At 36.1% G+C, this 26,815-nt stretch overlaps 1 protein-coding gene across 2 annotated transcripts in view; it reads right to left on the bottom strand.

Moving 5' to 3' along the window:
* UBL3 (ubiquitin like 3) overlaps window positions 1–26,815 on the bottom strand; it is a 243,787-nt gene that overhangs the window by 19,705 nt on the left and 197,267 nt on the right. For both annotated transcript variants that reach the window (XM_067785255.1, XM_067785256.1), the window contains one exon: window positions 9,957–10,065. In XM_067785255.1, coding sequence (XP_067641356.1) covers window positions 9,957–10,065 — 109 coding nt within the window. The remainder of the gene's footprint in view (window positions 1–9,956; window positions 10,066–26,815) is intronic.

The following is a 26,815-nucleotide window of genomic DNA, read 5'->3' as shown; positions in this document are numbered from 1 at the left end:
TACTGATCTTTCAAATGACATCACGGCATGGACACAGGGGCTAGAGGAAGCATTTCAGAGTAAGGCAAAACAACTGCTCCTAAAGTACGCGAACATATTTGACCAGGATGATTCTAAACCAGGCCGCACCAACGTTGTGAAGCATCAAATTGACACTGGAGATGCGAGGCCGATCCGTCAAGCTCCACGTAGTGTTCCACTGGCGAAGCGGGAAGTTGTGAGTCAAATCATTCAAGAAATGAGCGACAGCGGCGTCATCGAACCATCAGCTAGTCCATGGAGCTCACCGGTAGTACTTGTAAAAAAGAAGGATGGAAAAATGAGGTTTTGCGTGGACTACCGGAAGTTGAATGACGTAACGAAAAAGGATAGCTACCCATTGCCAAGAATTGACGACACTCTGGACTCGCTATCTGGTACGAAATGGTTTTCCACGCTGGACTTGAAAAGCGGCTACTGGCAAGTGGAGGTGAAGGAGGAAGATAAAGAGAAAACAGCCTTCAGTGTCGGTGATGGTCTTTGGCAATTTACAGTGATGCCTTTTGGACTTTGTAATGCACCAGCTAATTTTGAGAGACTTTTGGACCAGGTACTGAAAGGACTACATTGGAAAACATGCTTAGTGTACCTGGACGACATCATCGTATTGGGCAAGAACTTTGATGAACATCTTAAGAACTTAGAGGAAGTTTTCCAGAGAATAGCTGGCGCTGGTCTGAAGTTAAGTCCCAAAAAGTGTGCGCTGTTTAAAAAGGAAGTCAATTATTTGGGTCACAAGGTAACGACAGAGGGCATCTGCACTGCGAACGAAAAAATAGAGGCTGTACAGGATTGGCCAAGACCACAGAACCTACATGAATTGAGAAGTTTTCTTGGGCTGTGCACATATTACCGCCGATTTGTACCAAATTTTTCCAGCGTAGCCCATAGCCTCCATGAGCTTACAAGAAAAAACAAAACTTTTGAATGGAAGAAGGAGCAAGAAGTGGCTTTCCAAACATTGAAGGAGCGTTTGTGCACTGCCCCAATGTTAGCATATCCGATTCCAGGAGCAACATTTATTCTAGATACAGATGCAAGTGGATATGCTATAGGAGGCGTTTTATCACAACTGGTCGATGGACAGGAGAAGGTAGTTGCATATTACAGCCGTTCGATTGGAAAACCAGAGAGGAACTACTGTGTTACGCGGAGAGAGCTGTTGGCATTGGTAGAGTGCATTAAACATTTTCACAAATACCTCTACGGCCAGCGATTCCGTGTCAGGACAGATCACGCAGCGTTGAAATGGCTTCTGCAGTTCCGTAATCCGGAAGGACAATTGGCACGGTGGATCGAGCGACTACAAAGCTATGACTTTTCCATTGAGCATCGAAAAGGTAGTACCCATGGAAATGCTGATGCAATGTCACGAAGACCATGTAGTTTGGAATGCAAGCACTGTTCAAAGGCCGAGGCTAGAGAAGACATTATAGATGTCCGGCTAATGACTATAACGTGTACGGATGAATGGGACAAGGAACAACTAAGAAAGTGTCAGCTAGAAGATACAGATCTGTCACATGTTATGCAAGGACTCGAACGAAACGAAAGACCAAGCAGAGAGGATATGTCAGCAGAGAGTCCCATTGCGAAGTCATATTGGGCACAGTGGAACAGTTTGGAATTGATATCCGGTTGCTTGCATCGAGTATGGGAGAGTGAGGATGGTCAATGCAAGAAGAAACTGATAGTTGTTCCCAGAAAGAGGATTCCTGACGTGCTCAGCGAGTTGCACAATGGTCCAAGTGGAGGCCATCTTGGAATCACGAAGACACTCGAGAAAATTAAGCAGAGATTCTATTGGGTTGGTTGCCGTCTGTCGGTCACCGAGTGGATTGCCAATTGCGAGGTATGCAACAGAGCGAAAGGGACCAAAACCCGAAGTCGTGGCCAGATGAAGCAGTATATTTCAGGTGCACCATTTGAAAGGATCGCCATGGATGTCGCAGGTCCATTTCCTACTAGCAACCGCGGAAACAAATACGTACTAGTGGTTATGGATTTTTTCAGTAAATGGCCAGAGGTATACCCAATCTCAAACCAAGAAGCAGAAACAGTAGCAGAAGTGGTTAAAAACGAATGGGTTGCAAGGTATGGTGTACCAATGGAGTTACATTCTGACCAAGGTAGGAATTTTGAATCAGCTGTGTTCCAAGAACTGTGCAAGAAGTTGGGCATTCGAAAAACACGGACAACTGCATTGCATCCTCAGTCCGATGGTATGGTGGAACGTTTCAATAGAACATTGGAGGAGCATTTAAGGAAAGTAGTCGACAAGTACCATAAGGACTGGGATACACACATATCATTATTCTTGATGGCCTACCGATCGGCAGTACATGACACAACGGGCCAAACTCCTGCAAAGGTAATTTTTGGCAATGACCTTCGACTGCCAGCTGATTTGAAGTATGGGATAGATGCCGATGCGGAGAGGAATGTCAAGAAATCCACTGATGTCTTAGAAGAAGAGCTGAGAGAGATACACGATCTGGTAAGGCAACGAGCAAAGATTATGAGTGACAAGATGAAAGCGAGGTACGATAAAGCAATTAATTCGGAAGGGTTTCAGGAAGGAGATTTGGTGCTGCTATACAACCCACAACGAAAAAAAGGTTTGTCCCCAAAATTGCAGTGTAACTGGGAAGGCCCATACAAAGTTGTAAAACGGATCAACGATGTAGTGTACCGCATACAAACCACTACCAAACCACGAACCAAAATGAAAGTGGTTCATTTGGAGAGATTAGCAGCGTTTAGATCGAGAAATTTGTCTGATCGGGACGATCAGACTTAGGTGGAGGGCAGTGTCACGGATATTGGCATCGCTGAGCTGTACCATCACTAAGGCGATGCTAAGGCCATGCCAAGCAGTATTTACGTCAACAATCAAATCATGTATACACATATATAAGGCAGCCGAAAGAGATGTCACACACAGACGCATTTACTTATGCGCCTATGTATGCGCGAGAGACTGTAAACTACAAACATTCACATCAATAATTCAATCATTATGTATCTACATAAACGAATAAATAATTGCGTCTACACATATGTACGTATACGAGCAGCGGAGCGGCAATGCACCAACACATGCATATATCTTATCTCAGTTGTCACAAGAGAGGGCAATAATTTTTGCACGTGTTGTATTTGACTTAAAAATTTTGTTTTTTTTAAGTGGGCGTGTTCGTCATACGATTTAGCTAATTTTTATTAAGAACACATATAGTAATAGGAGCAACGTTCCTGCCAAATTTCATCACGATATCTTCAACGACTGCCAAATTACAGCTTGCAAAACTTTTAAATTACCTTCTTTTAAAAGGGGCGGTGCCACGCCCGTTGTCCAAAATTTTACTAATTTTCTATTCTGCGTCATAAGGTCAATGCACCTACCAAGTTTCATCGCTTTATCCGTCTTTGGTAATGAATTATCGCACTTTTTCGGTTTTTCGAAATTTTCAGTATCGAAAAAGTGGGCGTGGTTGTAGTCCGATTTCGTTCATTTTAAATAGCGATCTGAGATGAGCGCCCAGAAAACTACATACCAAATTTCATCAAGATACGTCAAAATTTACTCAAGTTATCGTGTTTACGGACGGACGGGCGAACATGGCTAAATGAATTTCTTTTTTCCCCCAGATCATTTTGATATATAGAAGTCTATATCTATCCCGATTAGTTTATGCCGTTACGGATTACCGTTATGCGAAGAAAGCTAATATACTCTGTGAGCTCTGCTCAGTTGAGTATAAAAATCTATCAATGCACTTTTTATCAAAAATCTGAATCGAAACTGCCAAATTTTTATTTATTATTTTCTGTGCTTTAATTCTATTGATGCACTTTGTTCACAATTTTAGAATCAGTTATGCTATTTTCCATAAGCATATTTAAATGATCCATAACTGCAAATGGCAAATTGTGCTCGGCAACTAAACAAAATTCTTATATATATACAGTTACGAGCACGAAAATAGCTGTGGCAATTCTTCTGTTTTTCTTTTCGATAATTGAAGAAAAAACTATGAATTTGACAACTTAAACTTTACAAACCAATCTCAAATACGTACATAGAAATTCCAGAGAGGTTTTCAAAAATATCGAATTTTTCTATTTGGAGCTTTCAGAATTTTTTCGAGTTTGCAGTTTTGTAGCTTAATCGATTTTAGTCTAACAAACTACAACTTATAGGACCGAAATTCGCATTGATTTTTGAAAAATTTTCCCCGTGTTTCAGTTTTTCTTCCATATAAAAAATTGAGCTAAGCACATATGAGAGATATTTGCCGTCTTTCAGTGAGTTTTACAGCTCCGGCTCACGCTCAATTCTCACGGGAATGCTCTGGATCATTGAAAGACTTGAGAAGCAGATGTCGAGAAATTTTCTCACACGTGAATGTGATAGGCAGATGTCGCCGCTGTTTTTCATTTAACTCATACGGCGAAAGGCTAAGCAGCGAGATCTATTTTTGAAAAAGTAGGTATATTAAAGGCCGCGTTGCCAACCTAAAAAGAAGTAATTAACAAATTATCTGGCTCACAAATTGAACCAGACTTCTATCTGGATTTATCTGGCTCAAATCGTTGTTGTTGCATTTACATGCAAAATTATTTATCTGGCTCAGGATTTTGCCACCGGATGATAGCTATTGTAAATCATCCTTCGAAAAAAAAAATTCTCAAAAATCAACTCAAATTTCGTAAGAATCTACTTTGTTAGACTAAAATTGATTCGGCTAGCAAACTGCGAAGTAAAAAAATTCAGAGAACTACAAAAATAAAGTTCGAATGTTGTAAGATTTCGAAAACTTTTTTTACATTAGTTGGCATGGCTTCAGTTACAAAACTTATGGAAACTTTTCGTTAAATTATTGAAAATAAGAAAGTATTTAACCGACGAAATTTAGTTAAATTTTTATTGCTATTTTCGTGTTCGCAGCTGTAAATATTTTAACAACTGTTAGGCGATAGCGAATGATTAAAATATGGTATGTGACAGAAATCAGATTATTCATTTTATTCAGGCTGTGATTTATCAATAAAGCCACTATTCAATTAATTTGCTTTTTAGTTAATCACAAATGTGATTACTATTGATTAATCAAAAATTTAAATGATTCGTTTAATTGTGCAAGTTAAATATTGTAACGAATTTACTGCAATTCCTCTTATTTGCAACCTTCTACTAACGTTCGAATCACTAAATTGTTGAATAAATAACTCCACTACTCAATAATGCAAAATGGCCTTTATTAGACTACTTGAAAGTACACTTATACTTCGCAACTGATAGCTTGCTTAAATCAAACTGATTTTCATGCCTCAACTGTTGCTGCTTTATATACTGTTTGGTTTCCTCGTTGACATATTTCTAGGCGCTTCTATTTCTAGAATTTACTAGTTAGTCATCAGCTATAAAATTACCAACTATAACTACGTTTATAGCTTCTCATATGCGCGTGTATATGTGAGTGATACTTGCACGAATGATTGCATACTTTCGGGAGTATCTCAGATATATGCATGTGGACTGCTAAAAGCGCAATTTTATCCACACTCAATACATATGTAGGTGTTTATAAAATCAGTGCTTCCTAATTCTATTATGTACTTTTTATCGACTTTTTTAATGTTTGACCATCTCTAATCAAACAAGTAAGGAAGTCTAAGTTCGGGTGAAACCGAACATTACATACCCAGCTGTACACTTGAAATGCTGTTGTTGTTTGTTTTGTGTGATTAATAGTGTTATAAGGCTGCGCAATAATACATATACATATGGTTCTATTCTGAACTAATTTTCGTTTAAAGGAAGCAAAAAGGATACAGAGGCTAACACCAATGACCTTGAGTGGGTAATAATGCAGGTTTCCTTCAGATATGGGGATTTCCCTACTGTTTGCAAGTAAGTATATACAAAAAGAAGTATTAAAAGAGCAGGGTTATTAACGAAATTTTCCAACTTTTACTAGAAATAGCTTATTACCTGCATCTACTACTCTACTTTTACAAAATCTTTTATATAAAAGAAGACGATTTAACCGATTTAGTCCATTTTTACTGAAAATATTTTCTGTTAAACATCAAATTTTTCGTCGAGTTATGTCTCCAGAAACGTTGGGAAATGCATTGTAAGAAAGGGGCGGTGCCACGCCCATTCTCCAAGATCTGAATTTTTTCTCATTCTGTTTTTTTTCTTCTTGTTTTTCTCCTCTTGTTATAATGGCGCAAAATACGATTGGTACAAAACAATTTTTCGCTCAGATTTAACTTATTATTTTTGCCTACGCCCCTTTTTATAGTCATTTATAAAAGGGGGCGTGGTCTTTAACCAATCGTATCCATTTTTGCTAGAAATATTTCCTGCTATAAGGAAAATTACCCAATTTTGTTACGATATGTAAATTTTTCCTCGAGTTATGGCTCCCGAAACATTGAAAATTGCTTAGACAAAAAAGGGGCGGTGTCACGCCAATTTTTTTAAATTTGAAGTTTTTCCTTTTTATTGTTATAAATCCACTTGAGAAATGAAATACCATTCATATAAAGCTCTTTTTTGCAAAGATATATCTTATTTTATTCGTCCACGACCCTTTTAAAAATCTTTTATATAAAAGTAGGCGTGGTCCTTAACCGATTTCGTAAATTTTTCTTCAAAGCATTCCTTATAATAAAGGCAACCTCTCTGCCGAATTTTGTTACGATAGGTTTAACGATTTTTGATTTATGATTAATAATACATATTTGTAAAATTGATTATATCACAAGTGGGCGGTGCCACGCCCATTTTAAATTTTTTTTTTTCAAATTTTTATCAAGAGTCCAATATCAGTCCACACGTCAAATTTCAACATTCTAGGCGAATTATTTACTAAATAATGAGGTTTTTTGTGTTTTCAAAAATGTTATATACATAAAAAGTAGGCGTGGTTATCATTCGATTTCGCTCATTTTCAATACCAATCTATTCTGGGTCCAGATAAGCTCGTGTACCAAATTTAGTGAAGATATCTCAATATTTACTCAAGTTATCGTGTTAACGACAGACGGACGGACGAACGGACGGACGGACATGGCTCAATCAATTTTTTTTTCGATACTGATGATTTTTATATAGTAAGTATATATCTATCCCGATTCCTCTATACCTGTATAACCAACCGTTATCCAAAGTTATAATACCCTGTGTACAAGTACAGCTGGGTATAAAAACGAGATGTCAACAGCGGAAATATAAGTAATGTAGTTCTATTGTTTTAATATTTACGGGGAAGTCCTGCCAATGGGCTATGCGCAATGTTCGATGGCCGTTTTTTTTTAATCGCAAATGTAGATGTATGTACATATAAAAAACACGACAGTGTTCTGTTGTAATGGCATACATATGTACATACATATATATAGATATAAATACAAAAATAAGATCCATTACTTCGTTATTACAGTTAAAATTGCTGTTATTATTGTTTATTTAGCTGTTTTTGTTGCTGTGTTTTACAATTTTTTATTTGGTGCATAAACAAACTAACAAAAAGGTTAATTTTTATCTTTACATACTTGCTGAATTATAATTTTCGTTTTAGTTCATAAACACATGTGTAGACATGTACTTATGTATACATATTAGGGCGGGTCAAAAAACAATCGAAGTGGTTTTATTTTTAACTTTCTGCAAGCTACATCTAGAATATCATTACGATCGTCGTCATCCATTAATTGGAGCTTAAACGCTTAAGCGATTTTGGCCGTTTCGTAACAAGTCACGCTATATTATTCTTAACAAGCCAATACGCGATATTAAGCAGGTTGATTCCGCTCATCCGACCATATTTCGTATATGCGTTGATGCATGCTCTTTACCAACTCTTCGCTTTAGTGTTTGAACAGCTCGGCGGGTATTCTGTCATTACCTGGCGCTTTGTAATTTTTTAGCCGGGAAATTTGTCATTCTCAGTTTGCCATAGTCGATTATATATATCTTTACGTCAGTTATCAGGTCGCCATTGTCGTTCCTGCAGTTGATAAAACTTTTTCACACATAATTGCATTTTCAGGTTTCAATTCGGCAGCTTACTAGGGTGTAACTAATAAGTTGATCCAACCCAGGGCGCCATATAGCGGAATTTTAGACTTAAGTGTTGGATTGTCTTTGACATCTGAACCATATTCCTAATTTCAAGTTTTTAGCTCATCACACCGAAGGTTCCGGATTCAAGGCCCGGGAATGTAACATCAAAATCTTCAGAAACAAGTTTTTTCAGTTAGAAACAAATTTTTCGAAGCAGAGTCGCCTTTCTCCAATGTCTTGGTAAACACTCCGAGTGTATTTCTGCTATAAAAAGCCTCTCAGCGAAAATGCGTCTATTTGAAGATGCCGGTTGGAGGCTGCCAATTTGTAGGAAAAATTAAAAAGGAGCAGACGCAAATTGGAAGGGTAGCGCGGCCTAAAATCTTCTCGACGTTATATCGCATATTGCATTTTTTTAATTTAGCTCACTGACTCACCACTTGAAAATAGATCGCCAGATTCCCACTTTCGTAAGAAAATTCTAATATAACAAAAGTTTTTACAATTTTAAGTTTCTCTTTCGCCGGAAAGCTGAGGTAGTGAGATTTCTATTTTGGTCAAAATTTCTAGATATGTATTTCGATTATCCCCTCACGTTTCATTTGGGACAAACCTGGCGGAATTTTTTATCCTTAATAATAAGTATTGCATTGTTATTGAGCTCAAAGCCATTTTCCTAGTTTCTTGTATGTGGATTATCGCGAATTTTCGGAAAAATCGACCGCCAAATTTCCGAATTCGAAATAGTTTTCTAAACATCACGATTCCTGCACGAAGATTTCTGCGCTATTCTTATATTGTTACCGAGTTCCGAGCTTGGTTCCCAGTTTTAATACTATTTTCACACACACGGCTTATTGAATAATAAAGGCAGTTTTCTACATTAAGGCGCTTATTGAGCTCAATCTTCCCTACAAAATTCGAATGTATAATTATGTCATTAGTGACTAATCGAATGCCTAATGAAATCAAAAGGCCAATGCAACTCTGTTGGCAGCGTTCAGTGTCTTAGTTTTTGGTGTGCTCAGTGCATAAAAATGTCATTTGTCAAAGTAAATGTCATTGTCTGTCATATAGCATTGTCATTTTATTCGCTTGATATTTCATCCTTCATACTAATCGAGCAGTTACTTCTGTGTGAAAGCACAAAATTTACGATTTCATTAAAAGGTGAAATGAGATCATTAAGTTTCTGTGTGAAAACAGTATAAAACTCAAACTCCACCTATATACGCTTCATTCATCGATATTCACATTAGGGATTGTTATATCCCTAATAAATACATGCTGACGTATAAATATTTAAACAGGTATTAATGATTGTTAAAACATTGACTATTATTATGAACTTAAATATCTTTTTATTGAAAATACATATGTGCCGTTATGATTTCATAGAACTCCAGTCGATTCTTTCCATAAAAAAAATTTGTATTATACTCAGTATGTATAGCCATAATTGCACTCTCACTATATGATATTTTAACTTAACTCCAGGGACCGACTGGGACTGAGAACGGAACTGGGAGCAGGACTGGGACTAGGAATTGGGATGGGAGTACAATTGGAACTGGGAATAAAAGGATGGAGAAGAATAAGAAGAGCTAAAGAGAAGAGAAAAGAGAGAAGGAGAAAGAGATGGAGTTACTGGAAAAAAGACAGATAGGATAGATGGAGCGGAAAAGAAGTGAGGGAAAACACGCAGAAATAGAAAGGCAGAGGGAGGAGGGAGAATAGGAGGTAAAAACTTCTTAAAAGCTATGCAGATAACGTTTGCCGGGTCAGCTAATAAACTTATGTATATACATGACGATATATCCTATTTTATTCAACTTACCTTCAGGCCAATTATCGAATACTGTTTGTGCGATATCACCAGCTGAATCTGATGGATTAAATAGGAATTCTTTTGTTTTGCCACTAACGAGTATTAAACGTAAATTTATCTACGAAAGAGAAGAAAGCAAGAGACAAATAAAAATATTGTATTATGAGTAAAGAAAACAAGTTGCATATATATTTATTCATATGTATTTACATAAAAAATTTGCAAGGAAGTAAAAAGTAAACTAAATTTGACAAGAGAGAAGGTAAATATGAAAATCAATTAAAAAACAACTTTCACTCATTTCATTGGCGATCGGCCGCCAGCAATAAAATAGCAAAAGTCATTAACGAGATGATTGCAAATGACTTTTTTGTTTACATAATGAATGTAGATATCTTTTTTTTTCATATTAAAGGTTTTGTTGGAAAAAACCAAAAAAAATGTGGGTTAAGTGTTATCGAATGATTTTAGCTTTTACTATGTGTTTTACAAAGGCGACAATGAGGCTAACAAGTATTTATGAAGTTATTCGTTATCTATAAAGTTATGAGTAAATACAATGTATGTATATGATTCGAACTTTTTTGAAGAAATGTAATGCCCCTATTACATTTTACAACTCAACTTAGTTGGGTTGTAATTAAAACAACTCAACTCATGTTTGGTATTACAAATTACAACTTATTTCAGTTGAAGTTGAATTGGGTTGCCAACTTCAGAACGTGACGATTTGACAGATAAATGAACAGCTGATCAATTTGTCGAGGAAATTTAAGCATTTACAAAATAAAAGCAAAACGGACATTATATGAATATCTATTTTACAATGGCGAAAATGTTGGTGATTGACAATTTGCGAATACGGAAAACATTCGCGTGATCATTCCAATCCCTTGGAACTACCAAGCACCAAGTAAGAAAACGTTTAAGTGACAAATGATGTGCTTCTAATGAAGTTATTTTACAGATTTGTAAGTTATTTTCGGTTAAGTAAGGAAGAATATTTCTCGAGGGACGGTTGTACCCCTATTTTAAAACTACACTCTTTGCTGACGGCAGCTATCAAAAATTCTGTGGAAATGATTTTAGTGTTGGACTGGACACGATTTACAGTTAATAAGCATATTTGTGCGAAGTGGATTAAAATCCATATGACTCCATAGAAAAGCGCTACAAAAACCGCATTTACTCTAAAACAGGATTCCCAGGAGTAGTGGGTAGTATCGATGGGACTCACGTTCGCATAATTTCACCTATTTTGGCTGCATCGGAACTGCGCCTTGCGTCGTCCAACTTCGGGTTGTCGCTCCAGAAGGTCAAAAAGATGTTCAATGTAATCTTTGGTTGAAAATTTGTTTTTTCTATAAATGTGTACAAAATTGCTGAGTATAAAGATTGTTTAAATGAATTTAAAAACGGTTTAATTACTCGCTTTCCATTTTTTTCCGGCAACGTTTTAAAAGAAGGTGCCTCATCTAATTTTTTTCAAAAAGTATCAAAGGTGTTATCAAAAGACACGTTTCGACATCCGTTTTAAGAATCCGAAAGCGGAAATTAAACATTTCATTTCTATCGAAAGATATTTAAAAAAACCCATAAAATGGTCCCGAGAGGGTCCGAAATATGAGGCCCGATCCATAGTTTTTTGCACAGAACACCTTTCTGCGCTGGCGGCCTCCGGCTGTGATTTGTAAAAATAACCCTGGTTGGGTCCAACACCTTTCTGTAAGTATAAGCTGGGCCCGAGCAGGTGTTGCCGTTGTATGTACACTCATGGACATAATAGGTGTACACAGCTTTGGTTCTTTATTATTACAAGATCTTGCAAATGAAAATGAATATTGTGTGGTAATATTAATAATTTTATATTAGAGAAAAATTAAAAAAATTGCATCAGCTTGCTTCTCGGGAGCTGAGTATTGAACTCGAAATCTCCAACATTCATACTTTATACTAGTGTAAAGGCAGATGTCTTCATCCACTCTGCCATATGAATGCCACGCTGCTCGGTTTGTAATTGGTCTCTAAATATTACCTTTTTGTTGCTATTCTTTTATACACCATTAGGTACATACTGGTTCTATATGTTTTTAATCCTAATTGTATGGAATACTTATAGGCGCGCTCTCAAGAGCTTAGTAACATTAGATTTATATCAGTGCTTTTATAATCAGTACTTCCGCTGTTCACTATTATATCAATATTATTATCGGTATTTATTTAGCAATATGAGCCTGTTTCGCTAACCCAAATTCAGAAACATGTCCTAGTAACCAAACTCCCTTCGTAAAATTTGCAATTTTTCTCTAATATCAATAACAAAAACAATTGCATAAAGCAATATGAGCATGTCTCGCTAATCAAATACAGATTAATAATTTAAGTTACTTATACTAAATATATGAAAATCATTAATATTAATCCATTAAAGAGAAAATTGTATCGTTTTAAAAAAATTTCGTTGGTCAAAATAACAGGTGTATGAAAATTTTCTTAGACATCGAAGTGCGCCACTCAATTATAATTCTTTACGGCACTGTTGTCTTAATCACCAGTATCTCTTCCATGTTTTGTATAACTTTGCGTATTCTATGGGGCATGACTTTAATTAACTCTTCGTTTCCAATGGAATGCTATCCCATCCCAATCCTTCGTCTTCTGCCAAAATTGCTCCTTTTTTTTGAAATGAATCTTCTCCTAAGATCACCCCACAAATTCTCAATTGGGTTGAGGTCAGGAGATTCATTTGGTCATTGCATACATGTTACGTTTCCATTTCTGAAGCCCTCAGATACCAACCTAAAAGTTTTTTGCTTTGCACCAATGTCGATGTACAGTATCAAAAGCTCGTCTCTTGTATGTGGACCGTGGTGTACAGGGATATCCTGCGAAATGAGTGTATGTGAAAAGTCCCACACAATAATTTGATAAATATTGGGAAGGTTAGGTTAGGTTGGTCCTTCGTCTTCTGCCAAAATTGCTCCTTTTTTTTGAAATGAATCTTCTCCTAAGATCACCCCACAAATTCTCAATTGGGTTGAGGTCAGGAGATTCATTTGGTCATTGCATACATGTTACGTTTCCATTTCTGAAGCACTCAGATACCAACCTAAAAGTTTTTTGCTTTGCCTCTAAATAAATATTTCGCCATTTTTTTCATCAATGGGTCCGCACCAATGTCGATGTACAGTATCAAAAGCTCGTCTCTTGTATGTGGACCGTGGTGTACAGGGATATCCTGCGAAATGAGTGTATGTGAAAAGTCCCACACAATAATTTGATAAATATTGGGAAGGTTAGGTTAGGTTGAACTGGCCGGTCCATTAGGACCTCACATATACTGATTGAGTCCGTAGTGTTACCAGAAGTTTGTTTTAACGACCAAACTGAAAAACCCTTTCAAAAACCGGGACCTATGTTATAAAATAACTCCGTCCTCTTGGAAAATACTAGAAGCTTGCTACGACTTAAGCCACTTGCTGCTTCTGGATCTGACAGCTGTATCATTCCTAATAGCTGGAGTCTTAGCCTGGCGAGTGCAGGGCACGAGCACAGAACGTGCTCGATCGTTTCCTCCTCCAACCCGCACTTCCTACATCTGCTATCACTGACCAAGCCTAATTTAAAGGCATGTGACGCCAGAAGGCAGTGTCCAGTCAGAATACCCGTCATGAGTCTACAGTCCTCTCTTTTTAATGATAGAAGCAACTGTGTTAGTCTAAGGTTGTAAGACCTACACATAATCTTCGACACTTTACAGCGCTTGAACCCACGCCTTTCCCGCTTGGTCAATCATGTGCACCTCTCGGCTTCGCTTAATCTCGCCCAGTCTAATTGGGACGTCTACGGAGCAAGCTTCAAGGGATGCGCCCTTTTTAGCTAGTTCGTTCGCTTTTTCATTCCCATCTATTCCCATATGCCCTGGGACCCAATATAGATGTATGCTTCTCCCTGTCCCGATTCTCTCCAGCGACTGCTTACACTCTAACACGCATTTAGATGCTGTGCTATGCGAGATTATTGCCTTAATTGCTGCTTGACTGTCAATATAAAAGTTAACACGGTTGCAGCTGAAGCTATTCTCTTCCAGGGTTTCTACTGCTTTGGTTACAGCTAATATTTCCGCTTGGAAAACGCTACAGTAATCCGGTAGCCTGTAGGATCTGCTTATTTCCGGATCAACACAGTATACCGCAGACCCTACTCCTTCCACTACTTTGGAACCATCTGTGCACACATTTATCGGCTCGTCCGCCATTTGCGCACCCTTGCGCCAACCGTCCACCTCTATTGTGGCCTTAAGATCTCCCTCGAAGCGCAGATAGGGAATCAGGTAGTCTGTTCGTCTTGTGATTGATGACGCTATACTACTATGGCCATATGGTCAGCGCTCAAGCTGCCCCGAAATATTGGGAAAGTCACAACATAATCCATCAAAGATTGGCCAGCATAGTCTTGTTGAAGGACCAGTTCTTGTAACCCATAGCCGTAACAGTGATCTTAAACTTGACCGAGCCGTTGATCATGAGCGTAAATGTGACATAACCATGACTAAGAGTTAGCATTAGAAGTTAGATTTTTTTCTGGTGCCTTTTGTTATAGATCAATCTACGCTTTGAGAAAAGTAATGACAACTAGTAAATAATAATAATTTGCTGTGGTATTTCGAATTTTGGAACCATTTAACAACCGCCACTGTAAAAAACCCAAAATTATCAAACGCAGTAACACCATTTGTAAGCATTTAAAAAAAATTCACAGCTGCCTTATTTTTGGCACAACATTAAAAAGTTGCTAATATCACGCGCCCAATGTGTCAAATGATGTGGAATGAAAGTGAAATAAAAATATCCAGCAACAGGTAGGTCCAAATATTATAAGTATCCATATGTGCCAGCGATCTGGATAATTGAACTGAGACGTGATTATATTTTAAAAATAAACATAAATTAACGAATATATTTAATTGAATATTCAGTATGAATGTAAAAAACTTTCTAGGTGTGTTTCTTAACGCATCGAGAATACAAAGCAGATGTAATAAACATAAATATTATTTACAACAAGACGATAAATACATAAAAGGTGAAATGCCAAAAATGTAAAAATATGCGAAAACAAAATTAAACATATAATTTGGGTATTTTATGATTTGATGAATTGAGCCGAATGTATTCATATAACAACACCAAAAATTTGCCAAAAAATAAATAAAATATGTAAAAAAATCGAAAGAGGTTAATATACAAACATTACGATGTACGACTGATACTACCACAGTGGCGATCATTTTATGTATAATGATATATAGTAATTTTTGGTATCTCATAACTCTAGGTCGATTTGACCTGCTCCAATGATATTTGAGCATATAAGCCCAGACTCTATATCTTAAGAGAAACGGATAGTAATACTCCTCAGAATCATGGGTATCCCCTTGGAATTGTTTTCTTAAATCTGCATAACTTCGAGGAAGTCAGACGTCCAAACATCCCGACATTCGCATCTATAATAGATTTTGGTCTAAATGATTGTGAAGAGAAGTCAAGTCTCTGGTTACTTGCAGGATGATTTCGAAATCATTCCGGGACCACATCCGGATTATATCCAGGCTATAACGGGATTATTTCATGGATTTCTTTTGATTTTCGGGGTCGTTTCGGGGCTATTTCTGGATCGCAACGGGCCTTTTTGGGATCGTTTTTGAACCAATTCAATATAGTTTTCGGTTTATTTTGGGATCATACCGAAGCGATTTCGGGATTATATCGGAATTATTTGGGATGATTTTAGGGATCAATTCGTGACTAATTCATATTCGGTGTTCGGAATACTTTTGGCATTATTTCTAGATTACTTTAGCACTTTTAGGAAAGTGTTTTCGTATTGTTTTAGGAACTTTTAGGGATTATTTTTAGATTTTTAGGGACTATTACGAGATTGTTCTTGTTCGAGTTTATCTCGGGCCTGTTTTGGATCAGTTTCTTGGTTTGTTTCGTTATAATATAGCCGAAACCGGTATTATCTCCATATAGTTTCGAGATTGTTTTCAAGAGTATTACAGGAGTATTTCGGGAATGTTTTCAAAGAAATTTCGATGCTGTTGGAAAATCATATCCGAGGGACTGCAACGGGATATTTTTCAACTATTGCCGGATCATTTTGAGACTGCTTTCGGACCATTTAGCCGATTTAGGGACCATTTCGTAAAAAGTATTTCAGGGTAGTATTGGACCTCATTTGTTTTTTAAATCCAATATATACTTCTTTCTATAGATCTATGTGGGTTTATCTCTGCAATATTTCGCGTTTGTGTGCACTATGATGTCGGGATCTATTTGGAACTGTTTAAGACTTTTTTCTGGGTTGTCTCTGAACTAATTTCAGGATCATATCGGGCTATATCGCAATAATTTTATGTTGTACTTTCTTCGAGCGGACTGTGCCGCGATATAAGCTAGTTTATAATTTAATATATTTATTAATGAAAGGCAGGCAATAACAAATTAGATTTGTATTTTTAATTAGCAATTAAATATTTGAGTTTTCGCTTTTATCAAATACACTATGCGTCACTTGAATGGGAACACCTTTTCATTATCGGTATTGACAGATTTCCTTGCAAATATTTAAAACAACGAAACCAAAATTTGTGAAAATCGCGAAAATAAAAACTGTAGTTAATTAAGCAATACGAAGTGTAAAACATATGTGCGAAATTTAGATACTGAAAGCAAATTTATTTTCTCACTTGAAATAAATAAAAGTAAGACGAACGTAAGTAATCAGGTAATCGAAACCTTTGTGATGATTTTAAGATTGCGAACGCTTGTCTGTCAGTTTGTATGTATTTAAGCAATTTGAAAAACTTCATTAACCCACATGTTGGCGGTTTCATATTTTGCATTGCCGACATTTTCAGACAATAAATACGTTAGAAAAGTAAACAAATATATAAGCGATTATGTATCTACATACATAGCATACGTACAGCAGCAATAAGAAAAATGGCAGGTTCCATTTTTTTAAATTTCGCCATTTTCTATGAATTTTGTAACTAAACTATGCAAACTAATCTCGAAAGCGTTTTCGAAAATTCGATAAAATTTACGAAAACTCCAAAACTTTTACTTGGAGTTCTCTGAATTTTTTGCAGTTTTATAGCCCAATGAATTTTAGTCTAACAAAGTCCAAGTGATAATTCTCTCACAATTCCCATTGTTTTTTTTTTCGTGTTCTTCAGATTTTCTTCTTATAAAAATTAAAATTTTCACATTTTTTATTATTTTTTTTGTCAAAAATCAATTAAAATTTTGAGAGATCTATAACATGTACTTTGTAGGCCTAAAATTGATTGGGCTACAAAACTGCACACTCGAAGAACTCAAAAGAATAAATTCGAAAATTTCTTACAATTTTCGATAATTTTCAAATTAGTTTGAAAACGTTTTTGAGATTGAGTCGCATAGTTTTAGTTACAAAATTCATAGAAATATCTTGGTAAAATATCGAAAAAAAACAAACAATTTAATTTACGAAATTTGATTAAAATCGCCACTGCTATTTTTCTGTTCGCTGCTGTACAATATAAATAGTAACAAACAAAAAGTGATCTAATACGTAATTTAAATATCGAATAAGAAAGATCTAACCAAAGTTAAATCTATGATCTCATAATTCAAGGTATGGGAACTTTAGCTAATCGTCAACTTCAAGTTTTAGATAGGCATGCATTGCGATTTCTGAAAAATTAGGTCATTAAAGAATCGACTCGTAATATTTACTATATGGTATCTATATTGCAAAATAAACTAAATAAACTGATAAATGTTTGGTAAAAAGTTTTAGAAAAACACGCCGATAAAATTTGGAGCTTCCCCGAAGAAAATTATTCCCAAATTTTCCCGAGCTGCTCTTAGACAAAGTAACCTAGAACTAATGCGGATATCACCCCGTATGCATCCAAAAATATGCTCAATTGGAAAAAAATTTCAATTAAAAAGGAAAAACAAACTGCACAACTCGCTTTATTAATTTTTGTTTTCCAATTGACAATTTTTTCTAAGCGAGCTGAAAAAGTTTTGAAGCTTTAGAGCAATAAGCCCCAATATTGCACTCATTCCAAACATGTCCCAGAAATCAAACCAAGAGTATCCTGAGCTTATCCTGAGAGCGCCCTGATTAACAAAAACATAATCGAGATATTATTTGGAAATGATCGGAAAATAATTTCGAAAATATTCCAAGGATGGGAAGGTATTGAGTTTTAAATTTTTTTTCGACTAGTTGTCGGTGTGTTATCGAGAAATTATCGATTTATCATCGAAAAATACCGATTATTTGTACATACAAAATTTATCGATTTGTTATCAAAATTCAATCAACTTTTTATCGAAATTTATCGGTATGTTATCAAAAAGTTATCGACTTGCTGTCAAGAAGCTAAAGATTTGTTGTCAAGAAGTTATCGGAGTATTAAAAATTTGTTGTCGGCATGTTGTCGATTTGTTAGAGACAACTTGTTGGTTTATTATGAAACAGATGCTGATAAAACTTCAATATAAAATCGAAGACGCATCTGTGACATGTCGATAACAAGCCGATAAGAAACCAAAAAAAAGGCGATGACTCGACGATAAAAAACCGATAACTCGACATTAGTAATTCGCTATCGATAATTAGCCAATTGAAAAACAACACATTTTCGATATGAGTTGTTACTGATCAGAAACCAACGAAGATCTTTTCAAATGGTGCAAAATTACTGGCTTCTGGTAAAGTTGCCTCTCTTGTGACTTAACTTCAACTCCTGCGAGAGCGATAGTTGATTTAAAAATATTAATTTTCAAGAAATATCACACTTGTATGTTTATACATCGAACTTCACGAGTACTCGGTGCTCACGGTTTTTGTGCAATTTTCAATGGTACTTTCCAAAACTATTAAGTGAGGGTCGACCTCTACATAAAGCTGTCAATAGTGAAGTGAATGTTAAGATTCAAGTAAGTTTCTAATCATATATATTATTTCTAATTGCTGTTTTTATGTACGGGTCCCTTTTTCGCTCTTATTTGGAATCCAAATCTATAAACAAAGTTTTGGTTGTAAAGATGGAGATTCGGGCTATTAGCGAGCTTTGTGCAATTTTGTTTGTAATGCTTTTATTTAGATATATTTTATTAAAACAGTTTGTTAAAAATAAAGAAAAGGAAAGCTATTTGTACTATGGCACTATTGTGAATATTTGCACTGCATTATCGACAGTTGCTACCATACGCCAGCTGTAAGTTTTAATTGATTGATAGAACAGCTGATTTCCGTTGATAAGAGACTTTTATATTGGTTGCGCAAGATGCGCACGGGTTTGGCTCGTAAATATTAATACAAATTATAGAAAAATTGACATATGGATGCGTGTGTAAATTTTACAGCCAAATAATCTCCAGCAGATGGTCAACATTTTTCAAGCCAAATGAGATTCACATGTTTCAACCAAAATCGGAGTATATGCATTAGGGTGGGCCAAATGGAAAAAGGAAATAAAAATCTCATTTCAAAATAGCGAACATATTTTTCAGGACATCGAAGAGTTGCCCTGTGAAAATGTCAACTCTTCTACCGTATTTTCCATTCAAATTACATCGGGAAATTTTTTACGTTTTATTTGAAGTGTAGCTATGCTTAAACAAATTGCATAGTTATGATGAACATGAATTGAACACTGAAGCAAATAGCTGGCAAAAACCAAATCTGACTCATAATTTCAACCAAAATGTCTGTCAATTTTTATCCATCGCAAAAAGCTGCTGAATCAACTTCGTACAAATTGTTGATACTGAATTGACTTCTTCCTAAGACAAATCAACAAAACAAATTTTCGCTATATGTATGTCGTAGCTCTATTAACTTAATAACTTTTAAAGCCACCTTAAGATAGCTAATGAAAACTGTTAAAACAACAGATTTCCATTAGCATTACAATTACAGTGAAGGCTGTGGATATGACAGAGATTATAGTGTGGAACCATTGTCATAAGAACAAAGTAGTGAGCTGATGAATTTACATAATATTGATAGTTTTTGAATTCGGTTCTTTTAACCAAAAAACCAGTCAGATTGATTGAGAATATGTAATTTGAACAGAATATTGTCAGCTTTAGACCAAGAGTTTCTCTTCGCTTGAAATGACAAAACAATTGTATTCTTTTGATAAAAAGCTCGGCTAAATTAACCATAGATGCGATCACTTCTACAGATAGTCTGTTAATTCAGGAACAACCAGCTCGATTTCGTTTTCTAGCGTTATTTTTCGGCAAGGGATCTATAACAGAAGTATAGGCTGATTTTTGCTAAGTTGACTCTTTTAAAAGTTTATCGGATTTAAGTTTAACCTCAAATTGTATATGACGACTACGACTAAGTATTCCAATTCTCTTCTTCGTAAGATAGTCTTTAAATTCGAAAAAAAGGAAGATAAAATTCAAATAAATATTGATGATTTCTATTTTTGAATGATTATTTTGTGATAGAGATGAAATAATTGTGGAAGTCGACATATGCTAAGGGCTTGGCTTAAACCTCGTATAAGTTTAAAGCGAGTCAACTTAGTAAACAGAATTTTTTTTGAAGATATTTTGATATTTTATAAGAATACGTATTGCTTTTCATAGCAATACTATTATTTTTTAATAGATCCACCCTAATATACATACAGTTGCGAGCACAAAATCAGTAATTTTTAGTAATATCATCAGTCTGCATGCAAATTTCAATTATTCAGAATTTTTTGGATTAAATAAAAAAATAAATGTAAGGCGCGATAACCTCCGAAGAGATCTAAGGCCGAGCTTCTCTTCCAATTTGCGTCGTGCTCCTCTTGATTTTTCCCTACAAATTGGCCGGACGGGACCTACATGTTTTATGCCGACTCCGAACGGCATCTGCAAGGCAGATGAGTTTTCACTGAGAGCTTTTCATGGCAGAAATACACCCGGAGCGCTTGCCAAACACTGCCGAGGGGCGACCCCGCTTAGAAAAATTTTCTTCTAATTGAAAAACCTTATTTCTAAAATTTTGATGTTGCTTTGCCCGGGAGTTGAACCCAGGGCATACGGTGTGATAGGCGGAGCACGCTACCATCACACCACGGTGGCCGCCAACAATTGGATTATATAAATTATTATTATTATACAATATTTATGCTTTAAATGTATTGTAAGACTAACAAAAAAGAACACTTCTATAGCTATCAGCTCTTATATAAATTATATTATGATAGCTATACTATTATTTTTTATTAGATCCACCCTAATATACATACAGTTGCGAACATAAAATTAGCTGTTTTTAGCAAATACCATCAATTATGTTTTTTTTTTGGAACATTTAAGAAAAAAAAATACATGATGCGCAACTGAAACTATACGAGTCATTCTAATAAAGCGTTTTCAAAAATTTCTGAAGTTTGAGAAGTATGCAAATTTCAACTTTTTCGAATTTTTTTTATAGCATAAATTATTATTATTATTCAATATTTGTGCTTAAAATGAATTTTAAGACTAACGGAAAATAGCACTGCTATGGCTATCAGATCTTATATAAATTATATTATGATGAAATTTGTTAAAAATTGTCACTGATATTTTTGTGCTCGCAGCAGTATCTAAAATTTATATAACGTACATAGCAGCCTAAAGTAGCAATTTTAATCGAATTTCGTTAATTAATTTGTTCTTTATTTTATTTGCGATATTCGAAGAAAGAAATTCTATGAATCTTGCAACTTAAACTTCGCCAGACAAATTTTAAAAACTTTTTCGAAGAACTTCGAAAGTTTTGTAAAAATTTTGAACTTTTTATTTGGAGCTCCTTGACTTTTTTTGAGCATGCAGTAGACTGGGTCGATTTGTATGGACGAAATTTAACCGATATCGCGCCATCGATTTTTCGATAGGATTTGGGTTCATAAAACGAAAGTTCCACTACGTATGCCCAAAAAATAATAATTTTCGAGCCTGCGAAATTTAATTTTTTTGACTTTATTTCGACATTGATTTTTAAGGTTTTTTTCATGACCTACTAAAAAAATGTTCATATGTATACCCTGTCCGACCCAAAATTGTCCGCTAAAAACGTTGTCGATAACATATTTTAACGAATTTTGGGAAATTCCGCTTATTCCAAACCTTCTGCTAATAAAAAATATTGTAACGAATTTACTTGCAAATCCTCTTATTTGCAATCCTCTGCTAAGTTCGAATCACTAAACTGTTGAATAAATAACTCCAATTTGTAATAATGCAAATGGCCTTTATTAAAGTACTTCACAATACACTCAACTGTGCAACGAATAGCTTGCTTAATAACCACACTGATTGATAGCTCAATGAAACTCTACTAATCAAAATAATACTGCTATTTCTCGCTAGATATCGTCTTAATCGCAACTGCCTGATAACTCAAATCAAACTGAATTACATTTTACTCCCTTGTGCCACTTTTATAGTTTACGCTGCATACATCTAGGCTCTTCTATTTCCAGAACTTACCAACTATTTCGAGTGTTTATAGTTCTCATATAGTTTCTACTTGTTTACAATTTTCTACTTTTCAGCGTCTCTCAGATGTATGTGAGTTTGTAGTTTACAGTCTCTCGCACACACATAGGCGTATAAGTAAATGCACCTGTGTGTGACATCTCTCGGCTGCCTTATATATGTGTATACATGATTTGATTATTGACGTGAACATCGCTTAGCATCGCCTTAGTGATGGTATAGCTTAGGGATGCTAATATCCGTGACACTGCCCTCCACCTAAGTCTGATCGTCCCGATCAGAGAAATCTCTCGATCTAAACGCTGCTAGCATCGCCAAATGTACCACTCTTCTACTCTGTGGTTTCTCAATGCTTTGTATGCGGTAGATGGTATCACTGATCTTCTTCACAACCTTGTACGGGCCTTCCCAACTGCACCGAAATTTGGATGGAACACCTTTCCGCCGGTGAGGGTTGTATAACAGTACCAAATCTCCCGCCAAGAAACCTTTCGAATTATTTTCCTTGTCGTACCTGTGTTTCATCTTACTACTCATTATCCTGGATCGTTCCCTCGCACTCTGTTGCTTGACCAATGAAGAACTACTTCGCAGAGCTTGCGCTGGACGGATTTCCTTTGCATAATCAGTATCGTTCCGACGCTTCACAACAGTAGTGTGCCTTGGCTTGAAACCACCCTTGCATTCTTTCTTCGTTTCAGTACGTCCGTTAGGGCTTTTCAATGCCAGTGTTTCTCTCACAGGTATCTTCGGTTTTGATTTGTTTGGCCCATTTGTTCCATCAACCTTTACCTTTGAATTTCGTGGCCTTCGTCGAGTCTTCTCCACCCGTAACCGATTACTGCTGAACCCTTTTTCCAAACTAAAGTTAAGTGGCACATCTTGGTTCTCATAACACATCACCCTTCTCTGCATATCGATCTTGATGTCATGGTCAACCAAGAAATCCACTCCCAATATAACTTCATCAACAATCTCCGCCACAACAAATTTGTGTAGAACCATGACCTTCCCAATCAATACTTCACATATCACTTCTCCCTGAACTTGGTTATACTCGCCAGTGACCGTACGCAACTTTGCTCCAGGTAACGGTTTTACTCTCCTGTTGACCAAGTCAGATCGGATCAAGGAATGAGATGCGCCCGTATCTACAGTCAGTACTCGTTCTTTGCCATCCACATTCCCTCTGACGGTAAGACTGCTCGATTTTCTACCAATTTGCGACACAGATATCACAGGGCATTCAATAGCTGGATCTAGCTCTCTACCTCTTACTCGCTCTTGCTCATCTCCTCCAGCTTTGCGTTTACGGCCACCCACATTGTTGGAACTATTAGGACCAGGATCACAATGACGTGCAATGTGACCTGGGTTGCCGCACTTGAAACATTTAATAACTCCGGCATTCTTCTGTTGAGATCCCTTCAGTGCTTCCAAAATTGTGTCTACCCACTCTGGCCTTTCTACTTCCACACGGCGTGCTTTGAAAACTGGCTTACACAGAAGCGACGCTGTTTCCTGAATCAGAGCTTGTGACACCGTTTCTGCGAATGTTGGCTTTGGGTTGGCGTATGTAGCTCGCTTCGTTTCCACGTCCCGTATGCCATTTATGAAACTCTGGATTTTTACCCTTTCAGTGTATTCCACGGGTGCGTCCGCATTTGCAAGATGAGCCAATCTTTCAATGTCCGAAGCAAACTCCTGCAAAGTCTCGTTAGCTTTTTGGTAGCGGTTTTGCAATTCTATTTGAAATATCTGTTTCCTGTGTTCGCTTCCGTATCGCCGTTCTACAGCAGCCATCAATGCGTCATAACTGTTCCGTTCGTACTCTGGAATAGTCTGTAAGATTTCGGCAGCTGGTCCTTTCAATGCTACGAAGAGTGCGGCAACTTTATCTTCCACATTCCAGTTGTTCACTGCTGCGGTCTTCTCAAACTGTAGCTTAAAGACCTGGAAAGGAACAGAACCGTCAAAGGATGGTGTTTTTACCTTTGGATTACTCGCTGAAACTGCTGGACGATTAAATTGCAATTCCTGTATACGACCTCTCAAAGCATCCACCTCTGCCTCAAATTTTTCTTCAAACTGCGTTATTTTCTCGTCTATACGCGCTTCGAGTTTTGATGATATACGCGCCTCTTGCTCTTTCAGTTGTGTTTCCATCTTTGATGTAATCTGTGTCGACATTTCTGAAATACGTGTCTCATGTGCTTCCAGCTGGGATGCCATATATGTCTTCTGCTCTTCCAATTGTGATGACATTTGCGATGACATTTCTGAAATACGTACCTCCTGTGCTTCCATCTTGGATGTTATACGTGTCTCTTGCGATTCGAGCTGTGTTGACATATCGGTTGATATTTGTGACGACATTTGCTTCAGCACTGCTAGTATCGCGTTAGTGTCTACATTCGGAGTCTCTATCTTCTCTTCAAATTTAGTCGCTGGCTCTTCCACATCGGGATAAAAGACATACTCATCCACATCAATTCCTTCCAACTCCATTACCTCTCGTAGCCGTGCTTGAAGTTCGATCTTATTGCCGGTTGTATTCAATCCACGGCTCTCCAACTCCTTCTTCAATTGCTGGATCTTCAATTCACTGAACTTTGCCATGTCCTTGTAGTCCTCTGGAATTTATTCAACAATTCCTCCTCTGACACCAATTGTAACGAATTTACTTGCAAATCCTCTTATTTGCAATCCTCTGCTAAGTTCGAATCACTAAACTGTTGAATAAATAACTCCAATTTGTAATAATGCAAAATGGCCTTTATTAAAGTACTTCACAATACACTCAGCTGTGCAACGAATAGCTTGCTTAATAACCACACTGATTGATAGCTCAATGAAACTCTACTAATCAAAATAATACTGCTATTTCTCGCTAGATATCGTCTTAATCGCAACTGCCTGACAACTCAAATCAAACTGAATTACATTTTACTCCCTTGTGCCGCTTTTATAGTTTACGCTGCATACATCTAGGCTCTTCTATTTCCAGAACTTACCAACTATTTCGAGTGTTTATAGTTCTCATATAGTTTCTACTTGTTTACAATTTTCTACTTTTCAGCGTCTCTCAGATGTATGTGAGTTTGTAGTTTACAGTCTCTCGCACACACATAGGCGTATAAGTAAATGCACCTGTGTGTGACATCTCTCGGCTGCCTTATATATGACAATATTTTTTTGTTTCAAGAAACTGTTATCGACAACGTTTTAATTTTTTAATTTTACAATCAAATGAAAATTTTTTTAGTAGGTCATGAAAAAACCTTAAAAATCAAAGTCGAAAAAGGTAAAAAAAAATTAAATTTCGCAGGCTCGAAAATTATTATTTTTGGTTATGCGTAGTGGAACTTTTTTTCCTGAGCCCAAATCCTATCGAAAAATTGATGACGCGATGTTGGGTAATAAATCGACCCAGTCTAGTATGCAGTCTTGTAGCCTAATTGGAAAATTTTTTTCCGAAGGATATTTCAGATTTTCTTCCACACAAAGTCTGAACAAATTTTTTCATATGGAAGAAAATCTAACGCACTATGGAAAAAAAAATTCAAAAATCATTGCAAATTTTAAGAAACCTTCGAACTTGTACTTTGTGAGACTAAAATTGGTTGGGCCACAAAACTGCATACTCAAAATAATTTAGCAAATTACAAATAAAAATCTCGAAAATTTCGCAAAATTAGCACAAATTTGCATAGTTTCGGTTACAAAAATAACTGAAGTTTTTTCCTAAATTATGGATAATAAAAAAGTTTTTTTTTTAAACGAAATTTTATAAAAATGACACTGTTATTTTGCTGCTCGCTGCTGTACATGCTTCGTTGAGACCTACATAGGAAGTAAATTGAGCGTGTATTTCTATAAATTTCTCTAAGCATAATAATGCTTTTAAAATGCCTCGAAAAATTATTTGAATTCTCTTTGATGTCGTTGTAAAGTTCTGTTTTTTTTTTGTTCTTTTCATGTTCTGTAACCCAGCCAGCATTTTTTGAAAATTTTGATCAAAAAATATTTAAATATCATACCCCAAGATGATTAAAAACGTTCAAATTTAAAAGCATTTTCTGTTCGGAAATTAATGTATCGTCGGGAGAAAAATGTACCTTAAATGTGATTATTCTTGAATAATTATTTATGATTCCTATTTCGAAACGCTTATTATTTATATTTGATATCATTGTAAAATTGAGCTTTAATTGTTTTAGAGTAATATTTGACTGCTTTTCACAGTAATTTTCTGATCATATTCGTGAACGTATTTCAATCGTTTTGGTTGAGATTTTTGAATCATTTTTG

Source organism: Eurosta solidaginis, chromosome 4, assembly GCF_040869045.1.
Source record: "Eurosta solidaginis isolate ZX-2024a chromosome 4, ASM4086904v1, whole genome shotgun sequence".
Lineage (NCBI taxonomy): Eukaryota > Metazoa > Arthropoda > Insecta > Diptera > Tephritidae > Eurosta > Eurosta solidaginis.
Note: the sequence above shows the minus strand (reverse complement) of the source record. Positions and strands in the feature narration are given on the sequence as shown.